Here is a 25,341-nt window from a genome sequence, read left to right as displayed (position 1 = left end):
AGATACAAATACATTAAAATACAATTTTAAAATAGTCTTCCATTAAATGCATCAGTTGAGCCGTGCTTCCAGAATGCCAGTGACTCAAGACATGAGGATGCTGAGCTCTCTGTCTTGTCGGGGAACTCAAGTAAAATACATACTGTCAAGGTTGAGAAAAATCCGTCATGTTTAAGCACCTTATCATGGAACAGAACTAGGAGATTCTTGATGGAGATTACCGTAGTTCAGCCATTCATCCAGTGCTGAATGGCTTGACATTATCTGGTGGCCAGATCCAGTCAAGAAAATAGTCTCCCGCATTCCCTGAAAGGGTTGTTTCAGCGAGATTAAATTTGAATAAGAGGATCTAGACATGCAGAGAAAAAAGAGGACACAAATTTAAAGGGCAGATTTCATTTTGAAAAGAAAAATCTTAACGTTATTGTTAATGAAGGAGAAAAATCCAATTAATTAAATCTGGTGCATTATTCTTGCAAAAACAATACACTGAAGACCAGACTGATATTTTCAAATCTTAGGAAAAGTGGGCACTTCATCATCTAGATTATGACACCCTTTCTTATTTCTATAAGACATGTGCATTGCCCATCTGGGCAGCATAATGCGTTAGTTCAACACTTTAGCTTGGAACTTGAAAAACTATCCTACCGTTGCTTTTGCTTCTCAGCTTCATCAGAGAAAATACTACAGTTGATGTGGGTTTGAAATTGAAATCCTGTGGCCAAATGTTTAAAAATGTAGTGGTTACTGTAAGTGTGTAGCAACTGAACTTCATACTAGATGGTAGAATTACTACTACCACATTCAGGCCCTCTCTTTAGGATTAAGTAATGAACAAATCATTTTATAAGATCAGAAGAAATTCTTGGTGTGAACTGTTACTCAGGTATTTAAGACAGGGAATAAAGAGCTGCATTAATGGAGTGGACAAGATGACTTCTAAAGGAGTCTAAGCAGGACTGGCCCATGTCACATGGGCCTCTAATCACATCTGCAGGCAATCCCTGGAATATTTATCCCTCTCAATTGTGCAATTAGCCATTGACACAAAGTGCTCCTTAACCATCTGAAGGGTTTGGAAGGGAAGGGGGGAGACAACATAAACCCAGAAAGCTCTTACATTATGGAGAATTTTCTGACAAATTGCAGACGTGTAGAAAATGTTTCAATAGGAGATTAAAGAGTTGAGGGGTGTGTGCGCAAGTGTGTGCCGAAAAAAGAGACTATTCCCTTTATAAAAAAAACATTCCTAAGAGACCCATATCATACCAGGGGCATTATACACTTAATGGCTGCTTTCAAAAGACAGGTTTGAGAGCCCTCGACAAATCATTTATACTGATTTTTCTCTCAGCCCAGATAGAGAAGAGAGAGGATATTAGAGAAGGAGAGCAGTAACATTCAGAAAAGGGAAGAAAAAGAAATGAAGTAGGAAAAACTAGAATGCTGGAATAGACTTAGACCCAGGAAGTTGGGTCATCTGGATCCAACCATAGAGCCAGAAATTTCAAATTGAATTTTACATGAAAGGGTGTTGCTTTGGATTTATGCCACATCCTGAAGCTTTTGTGGAAAGGTCAGGCTGGCATGGATCTGACAGGCCTCATCTACAGCCAAGATTCCTGATCTTAACCCAGCAAGGTTTGGACTGAAAAATATTTCCTATTACACAAATAACGTTTTCACAAATAACGTATGTCCAAATAAACTTACAAATCAGAATGATACAATATTTTAAAGATTACAACCATTCTGTACCTATCTAGACAGCAATCAGCCTTCACATGGCTTACCTTTATATTACAGTACTGCATTCGATGGCCTTTAAAGTTCTAATACAGCATCTATCTCAGTCCTTTACCCAAAAATAATGCTGATAGTGTTTTTTTCCTTTTAGGTCCAAAAGGTGTCCAGTTATCTATCATTGTGTATAAATGTGATAGCTGTAATTTTCATATTCTTATTCTCACACAATACTCCTTACAATGATCCTGCAAGCTATTCAAAGATTTTTGATGTGCTTAACTAGCCAAAAATTAATGCTGTAGTTTAAAAGGATCCAGTAGTCTTGTGTTATGATTTCAGAATGTCATCAATGATATTTTAAGCATTAGGGATAGTCAAGGAACATAAACCATGCACTTTGCCTACCTTGGAAAAGTCAAGTCTGCCTTTTTATTGCTTGAATTTAAAAGCAAGTCTCATGGACCTTATGTATGGACAGAAAAGATTCTAAACCTGTAGTATCATAAGCCTGCTTTCTTCTGAATTTTACACTTTGAAATCTCTGACACAGAGATACCGTACAAAACAAAACTGTTTAATAACTTGAGTGTGGATGGGAAGATGGTTTAACTCTCTTGTGCTTGTGACAATGGAACACAACTGGAAGGCCTTTAACTCAGTCGCCACTACTATTGGATGTGACAGCAGGATTCCAATTCGCTCTGTAGTTAGAACATTAACCTTCAGAGCAGGGGGTCATGGCTGAGGTTGGCATCCCAAAACAATCGTGGAAAGTACAGACCCACAGTCAAAGACATGGGGACAGAGGTATTACCTGTATCAACTAAAACAAATGCAAATTTACCCTTACTCAATTTGTAAACTCTGTAATCCATGAGTAATAGGTTCTGTGTGCAACATTTTAAGACAACAAAAAAGTCTCCAAAATTTTTTTCCTCCACGCTCAGATTCAAAACATATATATGTGAACATCATACAAAATAAGTCAATTAAGTAGGACTGAGATTCAAATACTTTCCCAGCAAGCCTTTTCATCACAAGCCTTTCTTTATACTGTAGCTTTAACTTGTCTTATATGTAGCTCAGAGTACAGAAGGCTATTAAAATGTAAAAAGCATACCCCATTCCTTATGTGTTCTCACAAAATATCATGTTCAAGTGTTAGGAAAAAGATTTAGTATTAATACAATGCACCGCACCATCATAGTGTAAGAAACAATGATGCTCATAAACAAAAAGACATGAATTTTATATTCAAAATGCCAATCACGTATGAGCTGTGCACCTACAGAATATTTTTAAAGCCTTGCTCCTAGAAAATCCAGGTAGGCACCACTCTTGTGATAAAATGTAGTCAATAATAACTGAAGAAAGTTCCTGAAACTGCCTAACTTTAGGAGGCTTGCATTCAGACCTTGGGATCTTTCCATTGAAACCTCTGATGTCTTCATAACGTTGTGCTGCTCTCTTGGCAACGAGCTCATAATAGTCATTTTTACCCAGCCTTTCATGCTGCAGGTCTTTTCAATCTTTTTGTTCTTCTTTTTCCCTCCAAAGCCAAATGCAACAGTAATAAAAGAAGCTGCCTCTCTATTCTATTTCTTTTGTGTGCCCGGTAAACAAGTGCACAAACACCACAACAAAGTGAAAGACAGAGAGGGAAGCAAATCCTTCCCAGGTCCAGCTCTACAAGCTGCAGGATGGGAGATGGCTTTTTTTTTCTCATTGTTGGCACATTCGAATATTCCAGCAGCATCTTTTCAAGCAGGCGTTGTTTGCAGGCAGCCTCAGTGGGGGGTCCTCAGAAGACAGCGCGGGCCTGAGCTCTGATCAATAATTTGTCGCAGGAACACCGCTCGCAGTCGGAAAACTACAGGCTGCCAAGCTCACAGCCCTCTATGATGGCTCTACAGAGGGCTGTGTGATCCAATGGATAAATACATTTGCCGTTTTCCTTTCCACCGATGGAGGAGGTCTGTGAAGAGAGCCAGTCCACAAAACTCGGTTGGCTTGCCGTTTGTGTTTCATTCCTGGAACCATGCTCTCCATGTTGAGTCACCCTTGCAATCCATTTTATTCAATTTTATTCTCACCTCATGCACACTACATAAAAATACAAATATTTCAGCAGAAAATTGCTGGGTGTATTCAGGTCACAGTTGAGCTTAAATTTCCAGCTATCAGAAAACACTGGTGCTGTAACTGCCTCCAAAATCTTCAGATACTTTACCACTTCAATATTGGAATCACTTCAAGTTAATAAAGTAATAAAGTTAATAAAGCAACTCCACTGAAGACACGCTGAATGTCGGCATGGAAAAGCATGATGCATAGCAACTGCAATGAAAAGTATCATGTATGTTCAGTTTAATGTATCTGATAGAATGTAACCCAATCCAGAGAACAACTGTTTGGATTTATTTAGGAATCTTTGAGGCTATACTCCACAGTGATATAGAAAAAAACTGAATCAGACTTTGCTTTGAAGTTGAGTTTCTGCTTCCAACATGTCACACAAAGGACATTTTCCATTATTACATTTTGAAAGAGGCACTCCAAGCAATTCTGTTAACGATTCTTAGAATTATTTGAGTGTAGGATTTTTATATTAGGAATTGTGCGAGATATCTTGCAAGTGTGTGGAAAGAAGAGTCAGTATCTTATAGCAAAAAAAAACATAAAATGTTTATAAAAATAACTGAATTGACATTATGGCTTTCTCTCGATTACCAAAGAAGTTCAGCCTGTGATTTCATTAGTAGTAGAATCATAATGTTTTACAATGCCTGGGCAGAGAGAGATCTGCTGTCTGATAGATGAGGAGATTAAGAATTAAAAGAACGGTCAGGAGTCATTGTCAGCTTTTGTGATAGTACAGTATGTCCTTGTCGCAGTGTCTTTATTTTAGGTTTTCAGATGACAAGATAAAACACCCTTAAAATTCTTCAAATAATGACCAAAAACGTCTTGAACAAAATGCATTTTTTCTTTCAGTGCACAGTGAGTCAACGAAGGCTCCTTCCTTTCATCATCATTGACAGCAACCCTGTCTCCTTGGGTTTGAATTGGCTTGCAAGGCGGTGTGTCACCCCCAGTGCTTGCCAATGGCTCCTGTTGTCCCCGCTTTTGTGTTTTGCCAACAGTGGTGGCAGAGGCAAATTGAAGAGAGCTAGGGCCATCTGCTGAGGCCATTCACGCCATTGTGTCCCCTTCTGCCTTTCTCCCGGTCTGCTTTACTTATTATCCGTAGCTCGACACAAAAGCACTGAAGGCTAATTAGGAGAAGAAACTGCAAATGTGGCAAGGAGGGGGGCAGGGTTGGAGGGAGATTTGGGGTGCTGAAAGGGGATTCTTTCTGTCACCTTGGCCCGCCCAAAGAGGCAGGAATGTGTCACAAGACGTGCCGAAGAGAGCCCAGTGTTCTCCTTTAAAAGCTTTTTCTTCTTTGTGGCACTGTGAAGAGAAGAGGGAGGCTGTGCATGCCTCATTAGAGACTCCTGGCACTTCATTAAGAGATAGCCACCTCCGTGTTTGGGTCAGAAGGAGAGAGCAGCCTCTGTGTTTGGGCCCCGCGCTTCACCCACTCAGCCCATTCAAGGCCCAAGAAAGGAGAAGTCTTTTGTTTTCTCCTCTCCCTCCTTTTCGCCACCCTGGCCTTTTATTCTGTGCCACTAACGAGGACTCCAACGGAAGAGATACAGGGTTTTAATTGGGTTTCAAGGTGACAAGGCTGAGAGTTGGCTTTCATTAAAAGCGTACGTGTGTGTGTTTGTACACATAAAATAAACTGTTTAAAAATGAATAGAGCTCCCTGAACGGGATGGAGGAGAACAAAGGACACACCGAGCACAGTTTCCCAACTCTTCCACCACACAACCCCAGGAGTGCTAAACACAGACCACCAAGCATGGGACTTCTGCTCAGTGCTACAACACTGTTAGTTCAGCAATTATTTATTTTAGAGTGTGCTAATTAGTTCTGAACTAAGAAATAACTTTTCTTGACAAGTCACTAGAACCAAGCTATTGAGAACAGAAAAAAAACTAAATTAAAACTCACTGCAACTCGGGGGTTCCTAAATAAACAGATATGAATTTGATGAATTACAAACAGATCAAATCATCCTTGCTTTACATTATAGCAGTCCCACAAAACTGATAGTTATCCTTAATTCTAAAATTGAAGTTAAGTCATTCAGTATATACTGTACTGTAATGTTGGTAATCTTGAAAACATTGCTGATAGTGTCCACACAACTTAAATGTAATGATTATTACAGATTCTGTTGATCTAATAACTCCAATTAAATACAATATGTAAAATGTGTTTTATTTTGTTTATACAGTATGTATTCCAATAAAAACGTTCATCTTGACAATGGAGTAACCAAATCACTACTGTTGCTTCTTGCGGCCGTATAAAATTTCTGTAAGAATCTTTAGAATTACAGTATTGTTATCATTCTCTTTTCCAGCTTATTTTATATCTTTATATCTCCTTCCTCAAATTTTTTTTCGTCGTTGATATGGGATTTTCATTGTGTGCAGCCAGCATTCCCCTAAAATATAACTGCCTACTGCTTAAAGCTTCTCCAAGGGAAGAAGTTTGAAATAAATTCACTGCTCCAATTTCTTCCACGGAGAAGTCTCTTATTGATTTTCCTAAAGATTAACTAGTCCTGCTCTTGCCGTCTGAAAGGCCATTGATCTAGTTTTTTTTACCCTTTTCTCTACCCACCTTTATTTACTGGGACCCTAATTAAACAGGTAACAGAAAGGGGGAGGTAGGGTTTAACAAGACTGAGACACCATTAAAGGCTGGTTTGTCATCAGGATGCTAAATATGCCATTTCAGCACACTATTGAAGTGGATGATTCGCGATTGATATTGCACAATGCACACAAGAAAGAGAAGCAAATAACACCGCATAAGAGCGCGTGTATATTACGTTTATATTCACACAGTACAGACTCCCATGTGGTTTGGAAAATAACACACTTTCTTTTAACACGCTGCTGGACTGTCCAGTTTCTGAGGGTCTGGACTGAGAGCACTTGCGGACCTGCACTCCTCTTTAAAAAAGTACATGCTAACAGAAAGATACCGAAATTGATAGAAACGTAACAGCCTTTTTTCCGTTTGCGTTTTGTTTCCTTCTGACAGAAACAGAAATGGAAAGCACGATACTATGACTAATCTTGCAGTGCAATAGAATCTTCACAATTCCTCTAACTACTCGTGCATTGAGAGAAGAAAAGAGGTCTGTTGTTGTGAAGCTCCATTGCTTTATCTATTGCCTGGAGGCTGTATACTCATCCCAGAGTACCTCCTCCCCCGATTCTTGCGAGAGTGCAGCGATTCGTAGGGAACATGAGTGTACCGCTCCACTGTCTGCACACACTGCCACACGCAGATCACGAGCATTATGCATAAATAACATGGCAATGATGAATCGGCACTTAGGCCCATGGAACCACACTCAATCAATGGGCCGTGAGTCTCCTTTTCCCTGACAGACTGCTGAATGTTAAATAAAGTTATTTGAATATTTGTAATATTAATGCCAATGTGTCAAAAGCCTGGTGAAGCTGAACGCTCCGAAAATATCATCTAATGTCCCTGATCTGCATAATGGAATAAACATAGCAGGAACAGCTTTGGGAGAAGGAGAGGAGAAAAGAGACCTGTCTACCTGGGTGAAATCCCTGCAGAAGAATGACACAGAGCAAAGGAGCAGTCAACAAATACAGCAGGAGGATTAGTCCGTCCCAACAGTTTTAGAGGCACCAAAACCAAAAATCTGGAATTCTGCCTCACTTTTTGTTGTGTAGTTAACATACTAAATAGCTGCAGTGTTTAAAGTTCTTTTAATTCCCATGTGGTCTTTGAATGTATGACAGCATTAATTAAAAAACGACTGTATAACCAGTAGAGTAATATATTTTGGCTTTTGCTAATGAAGACCTGTTTTATATACTAAAATACTGTACGTAGCATAACATGTGAATTCTTAAATTATGTGTATCATCTGAAAATTACACCTGAAAAGTAATAGCATTTTCTTTTTGCTTTTGTACTGTACATCAAAATAGGGCACACTCGGGATTTATGGAAAACCACACTACTGCATGATCCCTTGGCCCCAGAGAAAGCCACAAAATTACAAAATGGAGAGAAATTGCATAATACTAAGTGTGAGAATAAAGCCCCCCGATTCAGTCCCTGCCCAATATCAAGACTGTCTCAGATATTAATTCCCTTGAGTCTAAATCAAATGATGCCTCTTACTTTTCGTGATTCTAATTCCAGATCAATGGGTGTTACTCATTTCTAAGCATTTAAATAAAATGGAGAATGCTGCATTTACCTCAATAACCATTATGTTAGTTACAGCCATAAAACAACTCTTATCGACAAAGAAAGTGGGTAGTAAATTGGACAAAGATTGCTTATAAAAGTGTCCAGTAAAAGGCTATTTGCCATCCAACAAATCTTTGCTGTCCATTGAAGTCCAATTGTAATGCAGCAGATAAGACAGCTACATATTTATACCCACCATGGGTTCCTCTTCAGTCTCGTAGCCAGTACTGATTGTACTGAGAAAGTTCCCCTGAAACCCCTCGAAATTACAATTTAGAGTAGCCAGTCGAGTTCATCAGAAAGTCACACAAACTTGGGGAGAATTTGTTGAGGTGTTCAAATACTCGATTGAACCCAGAGCACATAAACTGTGAGGCAGTAGAATTAGTCACAGTCCTGTTTCCTCGACTTCTCAATATTTTGTTCGTGTCCATTTCAAAGTAACCAATAGATTAAGTATAATGTTTGTAAAGGTTTTCTGTTTCGTAATTTCTATTCTAACTTTATTTTTAAGACGTTAAGTATAAAGTATAAAAAGGATTATTTGCGCATGAATGGAATTTTTGTCATCAGATGTACAGTAGCTCTCAATATGACTTACTATTATTTAGTACAAGGACAAGGGACCTTTTTAAAAAAAAATAACCAGCACTTTAAGAGGCTTTCTGAGTCTGCAAGATCCTTATTGTGTGGATCAGCACACAGTGTACAATCCAAACAAAGAGTTTACCTCTGTCAGCCAAGCCTTCTGTTGTATGTTTTGGACAGCCTGTTCTGAAAGGACATTAACAAGCAATTAAATATTACACAGTGCTTTGGACAACAAGGCACAGTAAAACTTTCTAAATAAATCCATCTGCGTTTTTATGGACAAACAGAGAATTTAGCACATGAGAGGTGAAAAAAGGAGGGGGCAAGTGAGGGGAACGATTACAAGCCATGCTGACAAAAGAAGCCGAGGCCTTTTAATGTGACATCCATTGCCTATTTTCATGATTAATTATGCTTTATGAAAGCCAGGCTGATCTGTGAAATTCTTATTAAATACCTGACAGATGCAAGCTTGGCACAAGCTGCATGTCAGATTTAAAGCTCTAGCAAATTCTCTCTCTTGCTCTTTCTTGTGTTGAGCAAGTATTTTTTTTTTAATTTCCCCCACTGCCACGTTTGTCACTTCTGACATGTGACTGACAGGTCTGGATATTGGCAGTAGTGGCTGCTAGCTCATATTCAGAGATGAGCGGTAGGTCGATACATTTTAAAACTGATGAGACGGCTGCTCGGGTGCTGCATTAAAAGCAACTGAGGCAGTAAACTGTGAGAGCTCAGTGTTGCTCCTTTGGATGAATGTCATCATGCTGCCAGGAAACACTCAAACTGAGGTCATCTCTGCCCATGAACAGCCTCGCCGGGACACCCTCGGCAGGAAAAAAAATGTTCCCCACTGAAGCCCATAAGCTTTCAGAGCAATCAAATACCAGACAATTCCATAACTGCTACATTTCTTTCTAGCAGATAGATTTAATTTGGATGTGAACACCAAGTCCCCTGTCCAACTTTCAGAGATTTTCTCAAAAAGCATTGCCAGAGTATAGGTATTCGATTATGATTTCTTCTATCATTATTAATTTAAAATGCTTGACTTGGAGAGGCTCTGATAAGTCTCTTTGACAAGTACTTTTTGCCTGTCACAACTTGAAAGTACCACCAGTAGAAAAAGTCTATGAACTGTGAATCAGAGCCAGATGTGAGGCCTACAAGATATGAATACTTCTTACTTTTCAATCACATGTGCTGTTAGAAATAATTCATCATTCACAATAAAAAACAAGGGGCAAAGTCGAAGATACAACACACATTCAAAACCACCTCAAGTTAATTTAGGGCTTACACATGAGTCTAGTAACTCTCCATGGAGTACAGAAATGCTATATTCTTATAGTCTAATTTCTTTTCACTTCACCAAAATTAAAAGTAAATATGGTCAGTGCTCTTGTCATTTTCATTTACAAAACAATAACTATGACTATATACTGAATGTATTTTAAACTATGTTAACCTATAAGACAACAACATATTATTAATGTTGACTAGACTTTTCCAAGCATTCATATCTGTTTGATACCAGTCTATTTCATTGCAATTCTGTACAACTGAGTTCACACTTCATACCTTCCTCTTTACTTACATCTAATCCAATCCTTCGGAAGGAATATTTCTCCAGTTTCAAGTTATTGGTCGTATTAGATTTCAATATAAAAATTCAACTAAAAGGTTCTTTATTCAATTTTGGAACTCTGGCACTCGCATTTTTTATACAGCACATTTTATTGTTTTAATATATACAGTATAACACACTCAAGCGGTGTTCCAACATCCAAAATACTTCAAGAGAACAATATCAAAATATGCCTCATGCTCACCAGAAAACTGCATAATTCACTTTTCTGAAATTTATGTCACAAATGTATCAATATACAGTATGAATGTATCAAACGTATCAACAGCAATCTTCTTCATTATATGAATTTCAAAATATGCCCCCTACATCTGTTAATAAAAATACTATTCACTTTTATTTAACATTAAGTTTATACCCCTCACTATATAAAATGTAGGGAATATCCATTTTAGGAAAATCCATAAATTCAGTGTTATTTGCATTAATGCTCTTATAAATCTCTCTAGTCTAGTCATACATTGAAGTACTTGTGTAAAGCAAAAATGTAAATACTAAAACCAGTATTTATAATTCAGAATTTTTGTACTGCAGGAATCTTCCCATAAAATATGGAAAATATTAACACATGTATTCACTCTAACAAGAAGGAGATGGGGTCTATCAAACTGTCTTTTTGCTGCTGGCAGGCTCTGTCCTGTCTACTAAATAGAGTAGGAAAGAAAACTCACAATTTCCCTGTGGTTGTGCTCAGTTCTCCCACATGTCACCCTATCAGGGATTTCCAGTTGACAAAACAAGAGTCTCTTGTACCTCAAAAAAAAAAAACTCTCGTAGAGGAAATAGATTCTCACAAAACCATGTCCGCAATTTATGAAACCAACAGCAGTACAGAGCAACGGAGGCTCAATTATTGGAGAGCAATGGGCTTCCAAGTGTGTCAGGTTTGTGCTTGGGCGCCTGCAAGCAGACAATCTCATCCTTTGCAGCTGAGTGGTATGCCACTCAGGGACTGATTTAAAGACATGTACCGCTATGTGTGCAAGCTTCCCAGATATACAGTACTGTCTCCTGTGTCAACATCAGTGAGACTGAGGGAATTAAATTCTGGGGACCAGACAGCTAAACCTTACTTTGACTCACTGTATCTCTTCTAATGGGACACTATCAGTGCTGCTACTCTAAGTCGCTGCCACCCTGCCCTATACCAACTTCAAGTTTTGCCTAGTTTGCCTTTTATTATTCCATCCCCAGATTTGATTAAAGGTAGGCTAGGACTATAAAACAGGGGGTCCTTTCTTTTTAAGGTACAGTACAAGAAGAAGGTTCATCTATCTATCCAGTTTTTAACCGCTTCTTTCAAGTCAGGGTTGCAAGGGAGCTGAAGTCTATCCCAGAAAGCAACAGGCCCATGGCGGGATACACCCTGGATGGGACCATCACAGAGCAGAGGCACGAATACAGACATACACACACTCAAATATAGAGGCCTGGAGTACACTATACACTTATACCAGGCCCAATTTTCCCAGAAGCCAATTTATTTAGCAGTATGTCTTTGGACTGTGATAAGAAAGTGGAGCACCCAGAGAAAACCCATGCAAACTCAGTGAGAACGCATAAACTCCAAACAGATAGCACTCCAGGTCCAGAACTGAACTCAGGGCCCCAGTGCAGTGAGGCAGTAATGCTAACCACTGAACCATTGTGCTGCCTGATCAAGATTCACATACAGAAACTACAAAAGTAGGGATGTCAGTCCCTCTTGACTGATGGTATTTGGTCTGGATTCATGCACACAAAGGCTCTTCCTGAGAAAAGTCACATAGGAATGTGACGCACTTTGGAAACCTCCAATAAAAAAAATCAACAGGACAACCTATAAGCTTTAGAAAGGAAAAGGCAATTTCAAGAAATGCAAAGCAATGCTGAAGGGAATTGCTATGGAAGTGAAATTATACTGCAACAAAGAAGCAGAAACTAAAAAGCCATTATTCAGTCTTGTGATTAATTTTTTTCTTCTCTTAAGTCCGCTCTCATACCCCCTACTGCTGTTGCCATTAAAGTAGCGAGTAAAGACAGCACAAGAGCGCATGCCCCAGCAGGGAGTCTAATTTAGGCACCCAGTAGACTGGGACGTCTAGTGGATCTCAGTGAATTAGCTGTGCTACACTATTTCATTCTCAAAGGGCCTTTGTGATCTTCAGCTGGAAAAACTGAATTCATGCACTGGGGAGAAAACAGTAGAACCCCCTCATTCAGAGCAACATTTGTGATATGGACCAATTGTTTCAAACTGGGGAAAAAAACAGAATACAGAGCATGAATCTTTATGCTTACCTACTTCTGAAGTAAAGAAAATAATATTTTCATTCAAATTGCAAATAAAATGCACAAAACCTCTCACCATATAAACTGTCAGATTACCACTGAGACACAAAAACAGTGTCTATCATCAGGTACTGTAGTTAATTCTGTTTGACCAAAATATTATAATGATCACAAAGAATTCCGACATTGGACACCAAAAATTACACACAGAAACCCCCAAATCACTCAGCCTGCTTAACCCCATGTTCCATATTGGGTATGTGAAAGCTGGCTCCTGAATATGTGTCAGGATTCTACATAAAGAACAAGAGAAATACAGAGCTTCACAACTTGACAATTAGGCTGAATAAATTAATAGCATTATTTATAAAAGGGAACAAACCCATTTTGTATTACAAAGATTATACTATATAAGTGAGAAAGTGAAAGTTTAAGAAATGTGCGTACTTATAATTAAAATGTTCTGTAATTCAAAAATGTATTATGAGAGCCTCAGTAATACTGAACCTGTTTGTACAAAGTAAAGATTCAGGAAGTAAAATTGGCACTTTAGATCTACTGTAAATTACTGTAGTCAAATATCCAGCATTGCTTCAAATTATTACTGTTTTCATCTCACAAATATATGAATGACAACAAAAGAGTCAGATAATTTCTTCAGTACTAAAAACAATGAGCTTCAGAATGCCCTAGGGGTTTGGGTTTTTTTGCCCTTGAGTTCTTTTTAGGACCTTCTAATAATCGTTTTTACAATTAACCCTGTGGCGAAAAAAAAAAGCAGTAACTTTCTAAAAATATTGTTATAATATTTATTCAAGTAGATTGTCAAAACCTAGCTGTAGGTTTGATCTGATGTATTAGTTCTGCATGCATTGTAAAAGGAGGTTTAAAAAAAAATAAGGCATCAATCAAATTTGTGTCTAAAAATGGACAAATTAGCAACTTACTGAAACGTGGAGACCTTCTTTCAACAACCACAATACCATTTTTGATTGTATGACTTCTGGCTATTTGTGTTGAAAAAAAAGTTATCAATACTATACCCTCAATTTGGTAAGTACCTTAACACATGTGCTACTTTAAGTCTGAATAATACATGAAACATTTCAGAATGAGTATGTTTCCTACACTGAGGGCAGAATGGTCATTAAGAATTAAAACATCATGGCTTCTTTTCTTTTTCGGGTGTGGACTATCTCAGACAGTAATATATGAAAAGGCCTGTGAAACAATGAAACAATGGGTATTAATCATTTATATTAAACAGTAAAATCAAATGTACAGTATTGCAAAACTCACTAAAGCACAATACAATGTCCTCCATTTAAAATGTTGATATACTGTAATCTTTTCTAACCTTTGGCATTGCTTATAACTAAACTCAAGCTAAGTGATTTTATCTGCATCCTCATTGGTTGTACCTGAGTTTTAAGGGATACCTAAGCAATCTGTGGGAGAATTCTGCAAGTAGTACAGAAATACAATACAATCAGGTGAAATTAGGAAATAAAAAACGGAACCTACAGCTGCTTTTGAGACACTTAGATTTATATCAGATCAAACCTAAAGCTTAGATAGCCACTTGGAAAGGGTAGGAGGGAAAACTGGCACTGTTTGCTTGTTAGACTATTTTGTGAGGAGCCGTTTCTTCTGTGGAAGAATTATAGCTTGGTGACAACAAAAAGAAAGCAAGAGGACATAAAAAAGATTGGTGTTGTCTCACAGAAAAGTCTGTCCAGGTTGCTGGCAGAGAAACTCACTTCAATGATTTGTGCACATACAATATAAACATAAATAAACACGTATTGATTATATATATAAATGTAAGTTTAAACTATATTGTATTCCTCTGCCTGCTAGAGACATACAGTATTAGGTAATTCATTGTTTGTTTACCACTGGATCAGAGTCAAAGTCTACTTTTTATTTGTTGTTTATTGTTTTTAATTTAGTACTATTTGTTTAGTAAAGGATGGTCCTTAATAAAATAAAAATACTGGCACAATGTATGGAAAAAAACATTAAGTGTCAAAAAGTGGAAACTGTCAAAAGATTAATCCTGATATTCTCTACAAATTACAGTATGTAACCAAATTGCATGGATGAACACTTACAGTAAGAGTTGCATAAAAATTAAGAGCTACATGTTCAAACCTGTGTTTTGCAGTTCTAAATTCAGACTTAATTATGAAAGCAGAAAATAGTAAAAACACAGTACAGTTGAAAAACTAAAGTTTTTTTTAATTGTATCATATTCATTAAATATCATATTTATCCAAGTGGGGCTGAAGTCCCAGAAGTGTCTGGAAAACTTTGCTCTCATCATCTGAAATGTTTAACCAATTTATTGCTTTTAATATTTTTCATTGACATCACAATTACAATCAATCCACTCCAAGTTAACTTTTATTTCTGTTTGACTGGGGTCCCTAAGGAAAACAATATACTGAAAAGAGATCTCCCAACTGCAAAAAGTCAGAGATTTCCTGCTGTACGTTATGACCATTATCGATTCGTTCAAGAACGAGATTTCCGTCCACCTGCCAACAGATTACTGTAATCAGTATGTCAATAATAGTAGAAGTCACCTACAGCTAGTTCTCTCTAAGGTCAAAGAAAGATTTCCTCAGGATATCTGGATTTTTTTCCAAATCGCAAAGGGCTGCTTTTTAATATTGATCAGATAGCCATCGATCTCTCTTATCTGCTTTCAACAGAGGCTTGGCTAGTGCTGAAGGGAGCACATATGATGAAGGTCTTGAAGGAGTAGGAAATGTCATTTGTAACCTTAAGCATGGATACTTTTATGGGTTTAATGTATATACACCATACTTGTCTAAGATGAAGGTGAGTACTGATGAAGAGCCCTACCATTCTCCTTTATTGAAAAAAAAGAATGAATCACTTTTTCACAAATCAAATGCCTCAATTGCTCTCAGTAATAACAAGAAAAAAAGCATTTAGGTAGTGCTTCAACTTTAACCACGGCCACTGCTCACATATCTTGTTAAAGTGCCAAAACAACTGCGAGGTGTTTTTATTCCTGCTACAATTTGTGAAGGAGTTGACAGAGATATGCTGCAATTTATTGTCAGCAGTAAGGTGAGTCTCAGATAAATTCTCTTAGCTGGGGTAATTGGAATAGCTGACGTCCCTGCTGATTAAATCGGTAGTCAACAACATCACGAGTAATAGCATCTATCAAGCAAAAACCAATGGCTACCACAGGTTTTTCTAAACTGATGTCCAAGCATACACTACTGTACCAGAGCCAAAACAGCTTGTTTACTAAACAACACTGCCTAGGTGAGCCTGATAACATATGGCCATTTAGATTGATTGTTTTCTGAGCCCTAATACATCTCACTGGCTTACTCTACACAGCTTCTTTATTTTAGTGCATTACATATTGTGTAGAGCTGCATTAAATGACAAGCTCCATTAGAATAATAACGACTACACAGTTAAAATAATGTGTGACTTACTGCTCTTACGTTTAAGACTTTGTTTTCTTTAACATTGCTTCCAGCTATGCTAAGTCTTTTTTCTTTTACAATATTACAATACATTTCTTATTTGCTGGACATTTGCTTCATACTGAGATTTGACAGGTAGGCATGACCTGAGATGGTGTGGCAGCTTATCCCCAGAACAAAGAAATGGTACCAGCAAATGTTTTAATTCAGTGGTACGGACAGTTTATAACATGAACAGGAATAACCTCTGAAGACAAAGTTGTGTTATAAATTCTGGTCTCGTTCTCATCATGGAGAAGCAATCTTCTAACTTGAAAAAAAAACTGAAATTACAAAACATAGATTTATCTCAATATAGGTTCAAAGGAACAAAGGACAAAATTCTGTTTTGCAATCACACACATTCCAGATGGAGCATAGAATTACAAATCAATAGTTTCCCCAGCGATTCTTTTTCATAAGGCAATGAGTTGTTGTGTACGAAACAAAATAATCATTTACATAAACTCTGTGTAACTAAGAATCATTTTCAGAATTTAATGGGAAAAGGTGGACCTTGGCTGTCAATGCATATGCATTTATAATGAATTTTACACATAAAATGACAGAATAACACACCTTACCTGTTAGAGCACACATTTTGATTTGAAGTAGAAAATACAGCAGTAGGAAACTTCTGCTTAATTCACAGTTATTCTTACAATATCACTGATTCAGCAACAATTCAGAGCTTCAGCAGAAGACAGGAAGACAGGAGACAAGGGGTTCTAAAAAGGTTACTGTTTTATTTTTATACTCAACCTCTTTGAGTGTCAGGAATGAAAAGAGAGTCTTACCTCTGCACTCATTCCCATTATCTGGTTCGTAGCCAGCTTTGCAGGTGCAGCTCCCAATGGGCACCATCCACTCGCCATCCCCATTGCAGTACAGTTTAATGGGCACGTCCACCTCCTCCGAGTTGGTGATGCAGGTACCTCGTGCAATAACCAGTGAGGTGCTCTCAGCGCCTGTCATGGTCTCAGGGAAGATAGCGAAGTTCTGCACAATACTGGGGCACTTCTTGTAAAAGACACGGACAGACAGCAGGGACATGCAGGCACCATAGTCCTGGAAGGCCAAGTAGAAGCCATTCTTGGTGAGGGGGCCAAAACTGCGCACCTCGGTGTTGACCTTCATCAGCCGCCCTCCAAAATCTACCTGCGAGAAGCTCTCGTCGGCCGCAATGGTGTCCACTTTGAGATAGGGAGCCTCCGTCCAGAAAGCTGTGCCTTTGGTGGCGATGACTGAATCTGTCTCATAATAGTAGAGGTTGAAGGTCTCCTTGCAGGAGCCGGGCACGTTGGGGATGCTGCTGCAGTCACGGACCGTGAAGCGCATCTCCACGTAGATGCGCTGGGCACTCCTGCGATCGACGAAGGTCGTCAGCAGCCAGTTGTTCTGGCTGGACTCGAATACATTGCAGACCTGGTAAGTGCGGATTGTGTTCAGGTTCTCGTCGTACCCGCTCACTTCTTCCCACTGTGGGGGAGAGAAAACAGGCGATATGAGACAAAGGAATCAGCCCGAGCACTTACTGCCGCCACTTCTCTCTGTCCTTGTCTGTTGGACAACATGTTAGAATTATTGTAAGGAGGAATGTAGACAATGACTGTGCCTACTGCTCCATAAAAAACAATTAGGCAAGTGTCATCTGTGGAGTTAATGGTGAATTAAGTGACATGCTCAGTTGCTGCAGTTCAGAAGGTCAATGTATGATGTGTAGTTCTTACTAAGAAAAATCATGTTCTCATTCTACTAGAATTCCCTTTTCATTCTTTCCTCATTCTTGTTTCTTAACTTTCTGATGGTTCTATAACCATATGACAAAGTTTACAAAGACAAGTCTTTAGCTCATATCACCAATTCAAGACACAGACGTAATTTTGATAAATGGGGCCTCCATTTCTGCCATTTTCCGTCTGTTTCTACTTCACTCGAGAAGCAGATTCCTCAAAGGACTTGCAGAGGAAAGATTAAAGTTATCTCCCAGATTCCAATTTTAAAATTCACCAAGAACCACATTTGATTTCCTTTCTGGATCAGTAAATGTAAACACCGAATGTGTACTTAATCATCCACCATCCCATTTTCAGTCAATTTTTCCTGGTGAGGGTGAAGGTGATAAATGTACTTACCTTTGATCAATAAGTGATTACATATCCTATCATTGATACACTTCTTTGATAGTTTTCTTCTGTAGTGACTATATTGTCTAGACATTGACCCAGTGACCATTAGAAACCCACTTCGTTTTAGAACACTTGATTTCAACCTAGAAAGTACCATAATCTGGAGGAAAAAAAGACAAGAACTTTAGAAGTTCTACTTTCTAAAATGTAACTGTTCCTAGCTGCAGTTTATTGGAATACAATCCTGCAATTATCTTAGATGTTGTACAGTTGAAAATTTTCTTGTCTAGACATGATTTTGCATTGACTCTGTGATTAGATGATTGACTTTATGTATTCTGAAGGTTTTGCATTCCAAATTCAAGAATACTGTATGTAGTATTGAATTGCACTTAGACAAAATTGACTGCAAAGTACAAATAGCATTGGAGACTAATGGAGTCTTTTTAAGATAGTTACATTCACAGTACTTTAACCGGCATATTAGGATTTGTATGAGTTATAAGTACAGCAATACTATTCCTGCCAGACCATTAAATCGAGCTGCTCACTTTGGTATCAGGCTAGCCACTGTTAACAGACCACTTTTACACTGCTGTAGCTGTAAAGCAATCACTGGAATTATGCACTGTGTGCAATATGTTAAAAAGAGCTCCTCAGAAATACTGGAGCATAAAAAGGAACATTAACAGTTGCAAGGCCTGAGAATGGATATACAATATTTCTCTGCTTAGAAATAAGAGAAAACTGCAGCACACAACTGGGTGGGGCGATGCACTGCAGCCATTTTACACTAGCATTCCCACTTTACTGCTGATCATGTGGAGAAGTGAGAAATTGCTTCACTGACTGAATCGAGAGGGGAACTTTAGGAAAGCCAGGTTGTACAACCCAAGATTGGAATTCAGCCAGGACAGCAGGGTTAACACCCCCCTTCTTTCAAAAAAAGCTATGGGACCTTTTAATGAATAGTCAGGACCCCATTTTAATGTCTCATTCAATGGACAGCATCTAGAGTTTAGTTCCATTCAAAATGCTGGGACATCAGTTTGGAAATTCTGGTCCAGAGGAAAGAGCTCCATCTACTGGTCCACTGACACCACTTGCAGCAGCAACCTATGAAGCTGGTAAACAACTGTGGTAAACAAACATCTTAGTGGCAGGCAAATAAATCTTGTTTATGGAAATCCAAAACTGAGCATATTTTTTTTGTTTTCCTGCTGTTGGCCATAATGTATCTCCATCCTAATCAGCAGTGACACTGTTACTGCTGAAGGTCAGCCTGGCAAAGCACAGCTAAAATGCTCTACTTTTTTCATTTTACAATAAATCCGGAAATTCTCTATTATTACTGTTCAAACAGTAGATGTTCACTGAAAGGTGCTAAATTATAAAACCCCCTCCTTCCTCTCTACTATTGTTTTAACACCACATTCTGATTAACTCCTAATCCACTTCAGTTGCTTTCTCCACTATGGATAATTATTTCATAATCTAAGATTACTTTAAACATAATGCCTCATCAATCTATACACTCAGAATAGCAATACAGTCTTGTTTTAACAGACTCAAGGATAGGTTGAGAAATGAACCCAGGTCGACTGTTCTTCTGGTTTCCCATCCCTTTCTTTTGTCCAGTTTTCGTTTTAATGTTGAAGGTTTCTAAAGGTCTTGTCATAATCTGTCCAGAGTGCAACAAATCTATAAGTAAACCATCAACATAAAACATATATAATCCTGAGGGTTAGCAGACACACAATCCTTAAATCCAACTGCAACAGTCTCACTTAACAAGTGAAAACTCAAGAGGCCTCATTAACGTGAACACAGGACTTCATATTATATGCTTAAAACAGGAAAGAAAAAAAGGCTTTGGCACAGAAGCTCAAAAATGAAACGAAGAGCAGACCTCATTACTAGGATTTAGGACATAAGGATGGGAGCCTTTTTTAGGCAAGGGATTCTGAAAAGAAACTGGAATCCTAGTTAGCTGGAGTTTAGATCAGCCTACTTTTCAGAACCTCAGCAGTAGTGACTGGTGGAATGACAACAAGCCAAGAGATAATAGCCCTTCACAGCTTTTCTAGCAATCAATGGGTGCATGAGAGCAGGGACTGTCGCTAAGGAGATGATATATACCTTTGATTATGTAAAGCTGCCAGCAGAGCACATTCCGTCATCCCACGAGTCACCAAAAAGACAGGCAAAGGGAATGAATTACTAATGTATGTTTATATATGCTACAGGGCACAATAGCAGGCGTTTCTTGTTATGAGGAGTCTTAACTCCACAAAAGCAGCTTGGCTTTTTCCTTTGTTTCATGACAGATAATCAGCCAGAATAATAGTTTTGAATATTCATTTTTACAGAATCCTTAGCATGCTAAAAAGTTTTTAGTTTTGAGGGGAAATAAGCCCTTGACTTTTGTATTTGTCTTTTAGAAAGGTGAAGCTGTATGAATTGAAGAAAATCTGTGGCCTATTTTTCTTTCTTAACCAAATTTAAGGCAGCAGACAGTACTATGGAATAATACAAACCTCAACAGCAGCAGGTGCAGTGAGGATATAAATTAAGTGTAATGGGAACAATAATATCAAGGCTGTGGAGAAAGGGTTTCACCACCCTTTATTAAATATGTGAGAAAAAAGAATTCAGCTTATGCTCCAGATCTATATAAAACATATGAAAAAAGATACAATATAAATGAAATATCTACAGAAGTGAGGGAATTTCTTACAACACAATGTTTGTTTTTTGTTCATTAGCCAGAAAACATTTGCAGGCAGCAACACAAAAACATATTTTCATGATATTATGTACAAACACTGAAAACAGTTTATATTTAGACAGACTCCACACCTATCTGTATTTCCTAAAACAAGACTAATTGCTGCAACTTGTTCTTGATTTCGTGAATGTATGCTTTAAATTCTGCATGATATATTGAAATCTATTGGCAAACCCAGATACATTTCAAGATGTAGGACCCAGAATTAAACATTTTCTAGCAAACAGAAGGGAAATTAGACTATTTCATCCTCAAAAGCTCCTAACAGTGAATAGAAAAAAAGAAGAGAGTAACTGCCATTTGGATATCTGCTTCCATCAGCATTTAATGGTATAAATCATTTATTCCAGTTTCTGCCGTATAAAAGCTCTATTTTCTTCACAAATACTGGGCAGTATGTTGAGAACATGTCGGCTTAAGCACACACAGATTTAATGCTGATGAATACAGAAAATAAAACCTTACTACTTATGTACAGTACTCATTATTGTTATCGTACAGTAGCTAAACATGCTGGCATTAAGAACTTTAAATATAAAAAACCTCCACTAACAGTTGTTTGGCTGTAATGGTGGGGTGGGAATAGGAAGTTGTATGAGCTGGCATGATTAATGAGTTTACAGAAATCCAAGGCACAAACGAAGCCTCTTTTGTGTCTCTTGCTATCTCCTCGCCTTTCTGCCGAAATGACCATTTATCAGAATTAGAATGATCTGTCCCTTTCAACACCGGCCATTAATATACTGTGTAACAGAATGTTCTGTACCAAGAACTGTTCATTTGTCCCGCCCATGATGCTGGTAATATTTTACAACCCAATGACGGCATTTAAATAATAAACACTGCTATCATTATGGTTGCTATATTTCAATTCATGAAAGGGAAAGACAGTGTTACATGGAGGAAAATGTGAAAAGTATGGCTCTGCTGTGCATGTGTCCAGCAGATACCACCGTACAACAAAACAGTCCTACCCACACAGCACAGACATAATAGAGATATGTCAAATGGAGAGTGATGAGAACTTATAATAGTGTTCTGTACTGCGCCTGTCACACAAACACAACCACTTGCCCAGATTGCAAAGAGGATTAATGTCTGTAATTTAGCTACAATTATATTAGCCCTAAGTGCATTGGGACAAAAAAAGCTTTGAGAGTTAGTCCACGGCAACCTCAATTTAATTTAAAAAATAAGACTGACAAGTTACACTCCTTATTAGGCCCTTTAATTCATAAACAAAGATACAAAAGACCTTCACATTAAAATCCCAGTGAAACCACACATAGCTGCTGGAACGCCTCAAAAGAAGGTGTTTCGAAGGCATTAGAAATGCCATTAAACCAAAACAATAGTTCTAATTTTGAATCTTGAATTGACTAGGATAAAAGTATACTTCTAAATACTGTAAATTTATGTTATTGTATGTTTCTTACTGAGGTGAAGACAAATTATGTGCTTTGTGCTTTTTCTATTTTGAGATTGCCTGTATCATTGCCATGATCTCCTGTGCATGCATGGGGAAATGGACTACAGTATAAATGCACTCCTAACATTTTTTAACTGCTATGTGACAGTTGTCTCGTGACTTATATGTCTAGGGACATTCAGCACACATGAGAGGAGCAATGTGTTTCTGCTGTGTTAGTGATGTTAGTTCAAACTCATTCATGGCTGTTAGGCCTCAGGCATTGCTGTTACGTGGCAAGATGAGACTGCCCTGGCCCATCCATGCTCCTCCCACCCTGGTGGTGAAGGACCAGCTGTGCTCTACAATATTTGGGGATCACAGTGAGAGCTGACCACTAGTACCACTGGCCCATTTTCCTGTTTTCTTAGCATGCAGTTTGCTGTTTCAGCAAATTAGTCTCAGCTGTCTACACTTTCTCAAGTACATGTTGCCAATGAGTGCGACTTTCTGTATCTGAGGGATTTTATCTATTTATCCCTGTTCTGTTTTTATGAAAGTCCTGCATTTTAAAGATCTATTAGCAGTGATTAGTTTCATTTTTATTTATTAGTTATAATGCTTTAAATTTAACTATTATAATGCTTTAAAATTTAACTATTACCAATAACATAGTAATAACATTTAATACTGTATGTTTATGTTTAAAATGGCTTAATGACAGATCCTTGAGCTACAGTCTTCTATAGTCTATTCTTGTAAGCACATTACACCCTTGCCAGTTTGTGAGAACACACTGGAGGCTGTAACATTATGTGCCTTTTAAAGAATACAGCATCTCCCCTGACACAGTCTAATTATACAGCAGTTGCACTGAAAATGGCAATTTAACAATAACCAAAAAGATAATTACTCTGTGTACTTCTTAATTGAAAGTGATACACTCTCTAATTATTTTCATTTGTTGAACAGCCTTCTTCTCAGACAGACACGTTGTGCGTCTATTGTAAGCATTATGCAATATGCCAAATAAACAGCATGTGTGTGCAATTTATATTCAGTTTGTTTCCATTACTTTTAAAACTAACCGTTTTGTTTTAATTAAAAATATACATAGAAACTTTGAATAAGAAGAAGGAATTTTAGATGGGGAAAGGGGTATCAGGATATCTGTGATACAAAGGTTCAATAATACTGATTTGATCAAGAACATAGAGAGCTCACTATAATCATATTCAGTGATTATATACTCATTTTAATATAGACATGTTTTGTGCTTCCCCTTATCAGTTGCTTAAAGGTATTTTTTTCCAACCAACAATTGTTAAGGCAGGAAACAGTGATCTCAAGGGTATTCAATACAATCTACTAAAAAATAAATCAGTTTTGTAATGCACAGCCATTCAAGACATCAATAAAAATAACTGCCCCGATTATCCATCGTCCGCTCTGAGATAAAGGAGTTCTCTAATGCTTATGTCAATTGTGTGTCCACTCATGACACCTTACTATGTAATGCTCACTCTCATTCACCCCAAGAATGGCTTATACTATTTCAGTGAAACATACTATTATGAAAATTGATTTTTATAAGACCACAACTCTCATTAAACATCCACAGACTCCCTTTTTCCCCAGTGTAAATAATGCATCAGTAGTGTTTACTTTTTGCTGATGTAAATATGGTTTAGCAGCAGCTGCACAAAGACAACACTGTCACACACTTGTTGTGTTTAGGCTAATGCCCAACTAGGACAGAGGCCAATTTTTAGCTGCTTTGTTTGCAAGCGAGGAATGAGACTTAAAGGAATTTCTTTAATCATTTCTATCATTCCATTTTTTTGCATACAGTATCTTATTCTGCATGCTCTGTGTGATCTCTCTTTCTGTTGTGATTGTTCTTGACCTTGTTCGATTGTGAGTAAAGTGAGGTGGGGAAATAAATTAGTGGCTCATAGTGATCTGAGGCCTGATGCTGAATGTGAAATGCAACTTGTGCAACAGAAATGAGGTTCCTTATTTCAGTGCACCATATATTTCTTTGAGGAGTCTTTTAACGCACTATAATAATTGAAATCACTATAGAAAAATATTTTTAAAATACTTAAAAATGTCAGATGTGGAGCTTCTTTATTATACTGCAATTACGATCTCAACATGCTGTAGCATTTTTTTCCCTGTCCTTGTCCATATACTAAAGGCAAATTATGTATCAAGAAAAATACAGCTTCAAATAAACTGATTGATTGAAAAAAGAATTGATCTATCAACCACAACACTTTGTTACCAACAAAACAATTTAGCAATGTTTTCTTAACAAAGTCCTAGGTGCAGCTAAGAGGCAAGCTAAGTATTTTTCCATTTTCTGAGGTTCACTGATTGAGTTGACCTGCTTTCTACTGACAGCACATTTCAGAATTAAAAGTAAAATCCATCCAAATGAAGGACAGTGGATTGGGTTTTTTTGCCATCCAGTGTGATGTGGCTGCTTTATCCATTACTTATTAATTATTTGGTTTACTGGGAAAGGCAAGGTTGTCGTTAATTGAATGTGTTGTTCAAGCATACTCTACAGCCTTGAGAATAAAGCTTTATTATAAGGCTTTAGATATTATCCACATTACAGGTCTTGGAGGCCTTATACAGCTTTGCAAAGAGGGATTTAGATTGTGCCAAGCTCAGCAAATCAATTCCATGCTTTAAGTTAGAATTAATATGAAGTTTCTGTAAAAACATTTCTCTGCATTTTATTTTCCCTGGTAAACAGGGAACAACATATTTTGGTAATGTACAGTACAGTCCTGTCCTTTGGTAAACAGCTGTTCGTGCTACAGTTTTGCAAAGGATTCATCAGGTGCATCAGCTAAGATTTACTGTTTCAA

The 25,341-nt window shown here is 37.8% G+C and overlaps 1 protein-coding gene across 5 annotated transcripts in view; it reads right to left on the bottom strand.

Moving 5' to 3' along the window:
* LOC102684556 (ephrin type-B receptor 1) overlaps positions 1-25,341 on the bottom strand; it is a 236,890-nt gene that overhangs the window by 101,324 nt on the left and 110,225 nt on the right. For all 5 annotated transcript variants that reach the window (XR_011191395.1, XR_011191394.1, XR_001480120.2 and 2 more), the window contains exon 3: positions 16,932-17,613. Coding sequence is in view for 1 of the 5 variants with exons in the window: in XM_015361286.2 (XP_015216772.1) it covers positions 16,932-17,613 (682 nt within the window). In the remaining 4 variants the exon portion in view is untranslated. The remainder of the gene's footprint in view (positions 1-16,931; positions 17,614-25,341) is intronic.

The sequence above is a fragment of the Lepisosteus oculatus genome, chromosome 13 (assembly GCF_040954835.1).
Source record: "Lepisosteus oculatus isolate fLepOcu1 chromosome 13, fLepOcu1.hap2, whole genome shotgun sequence".
In the NCBI taxonomy this organism is placed as follows: Eukaryota; Metazoa; Chordata; class Actinopteri; order Semionotiformes; family Lepisosteidae; genus Lepisosteus; species Lepisosteus oculatus.
This window is presented reverse-complemented; position numbering and strand designations above follow the sequence as displayed.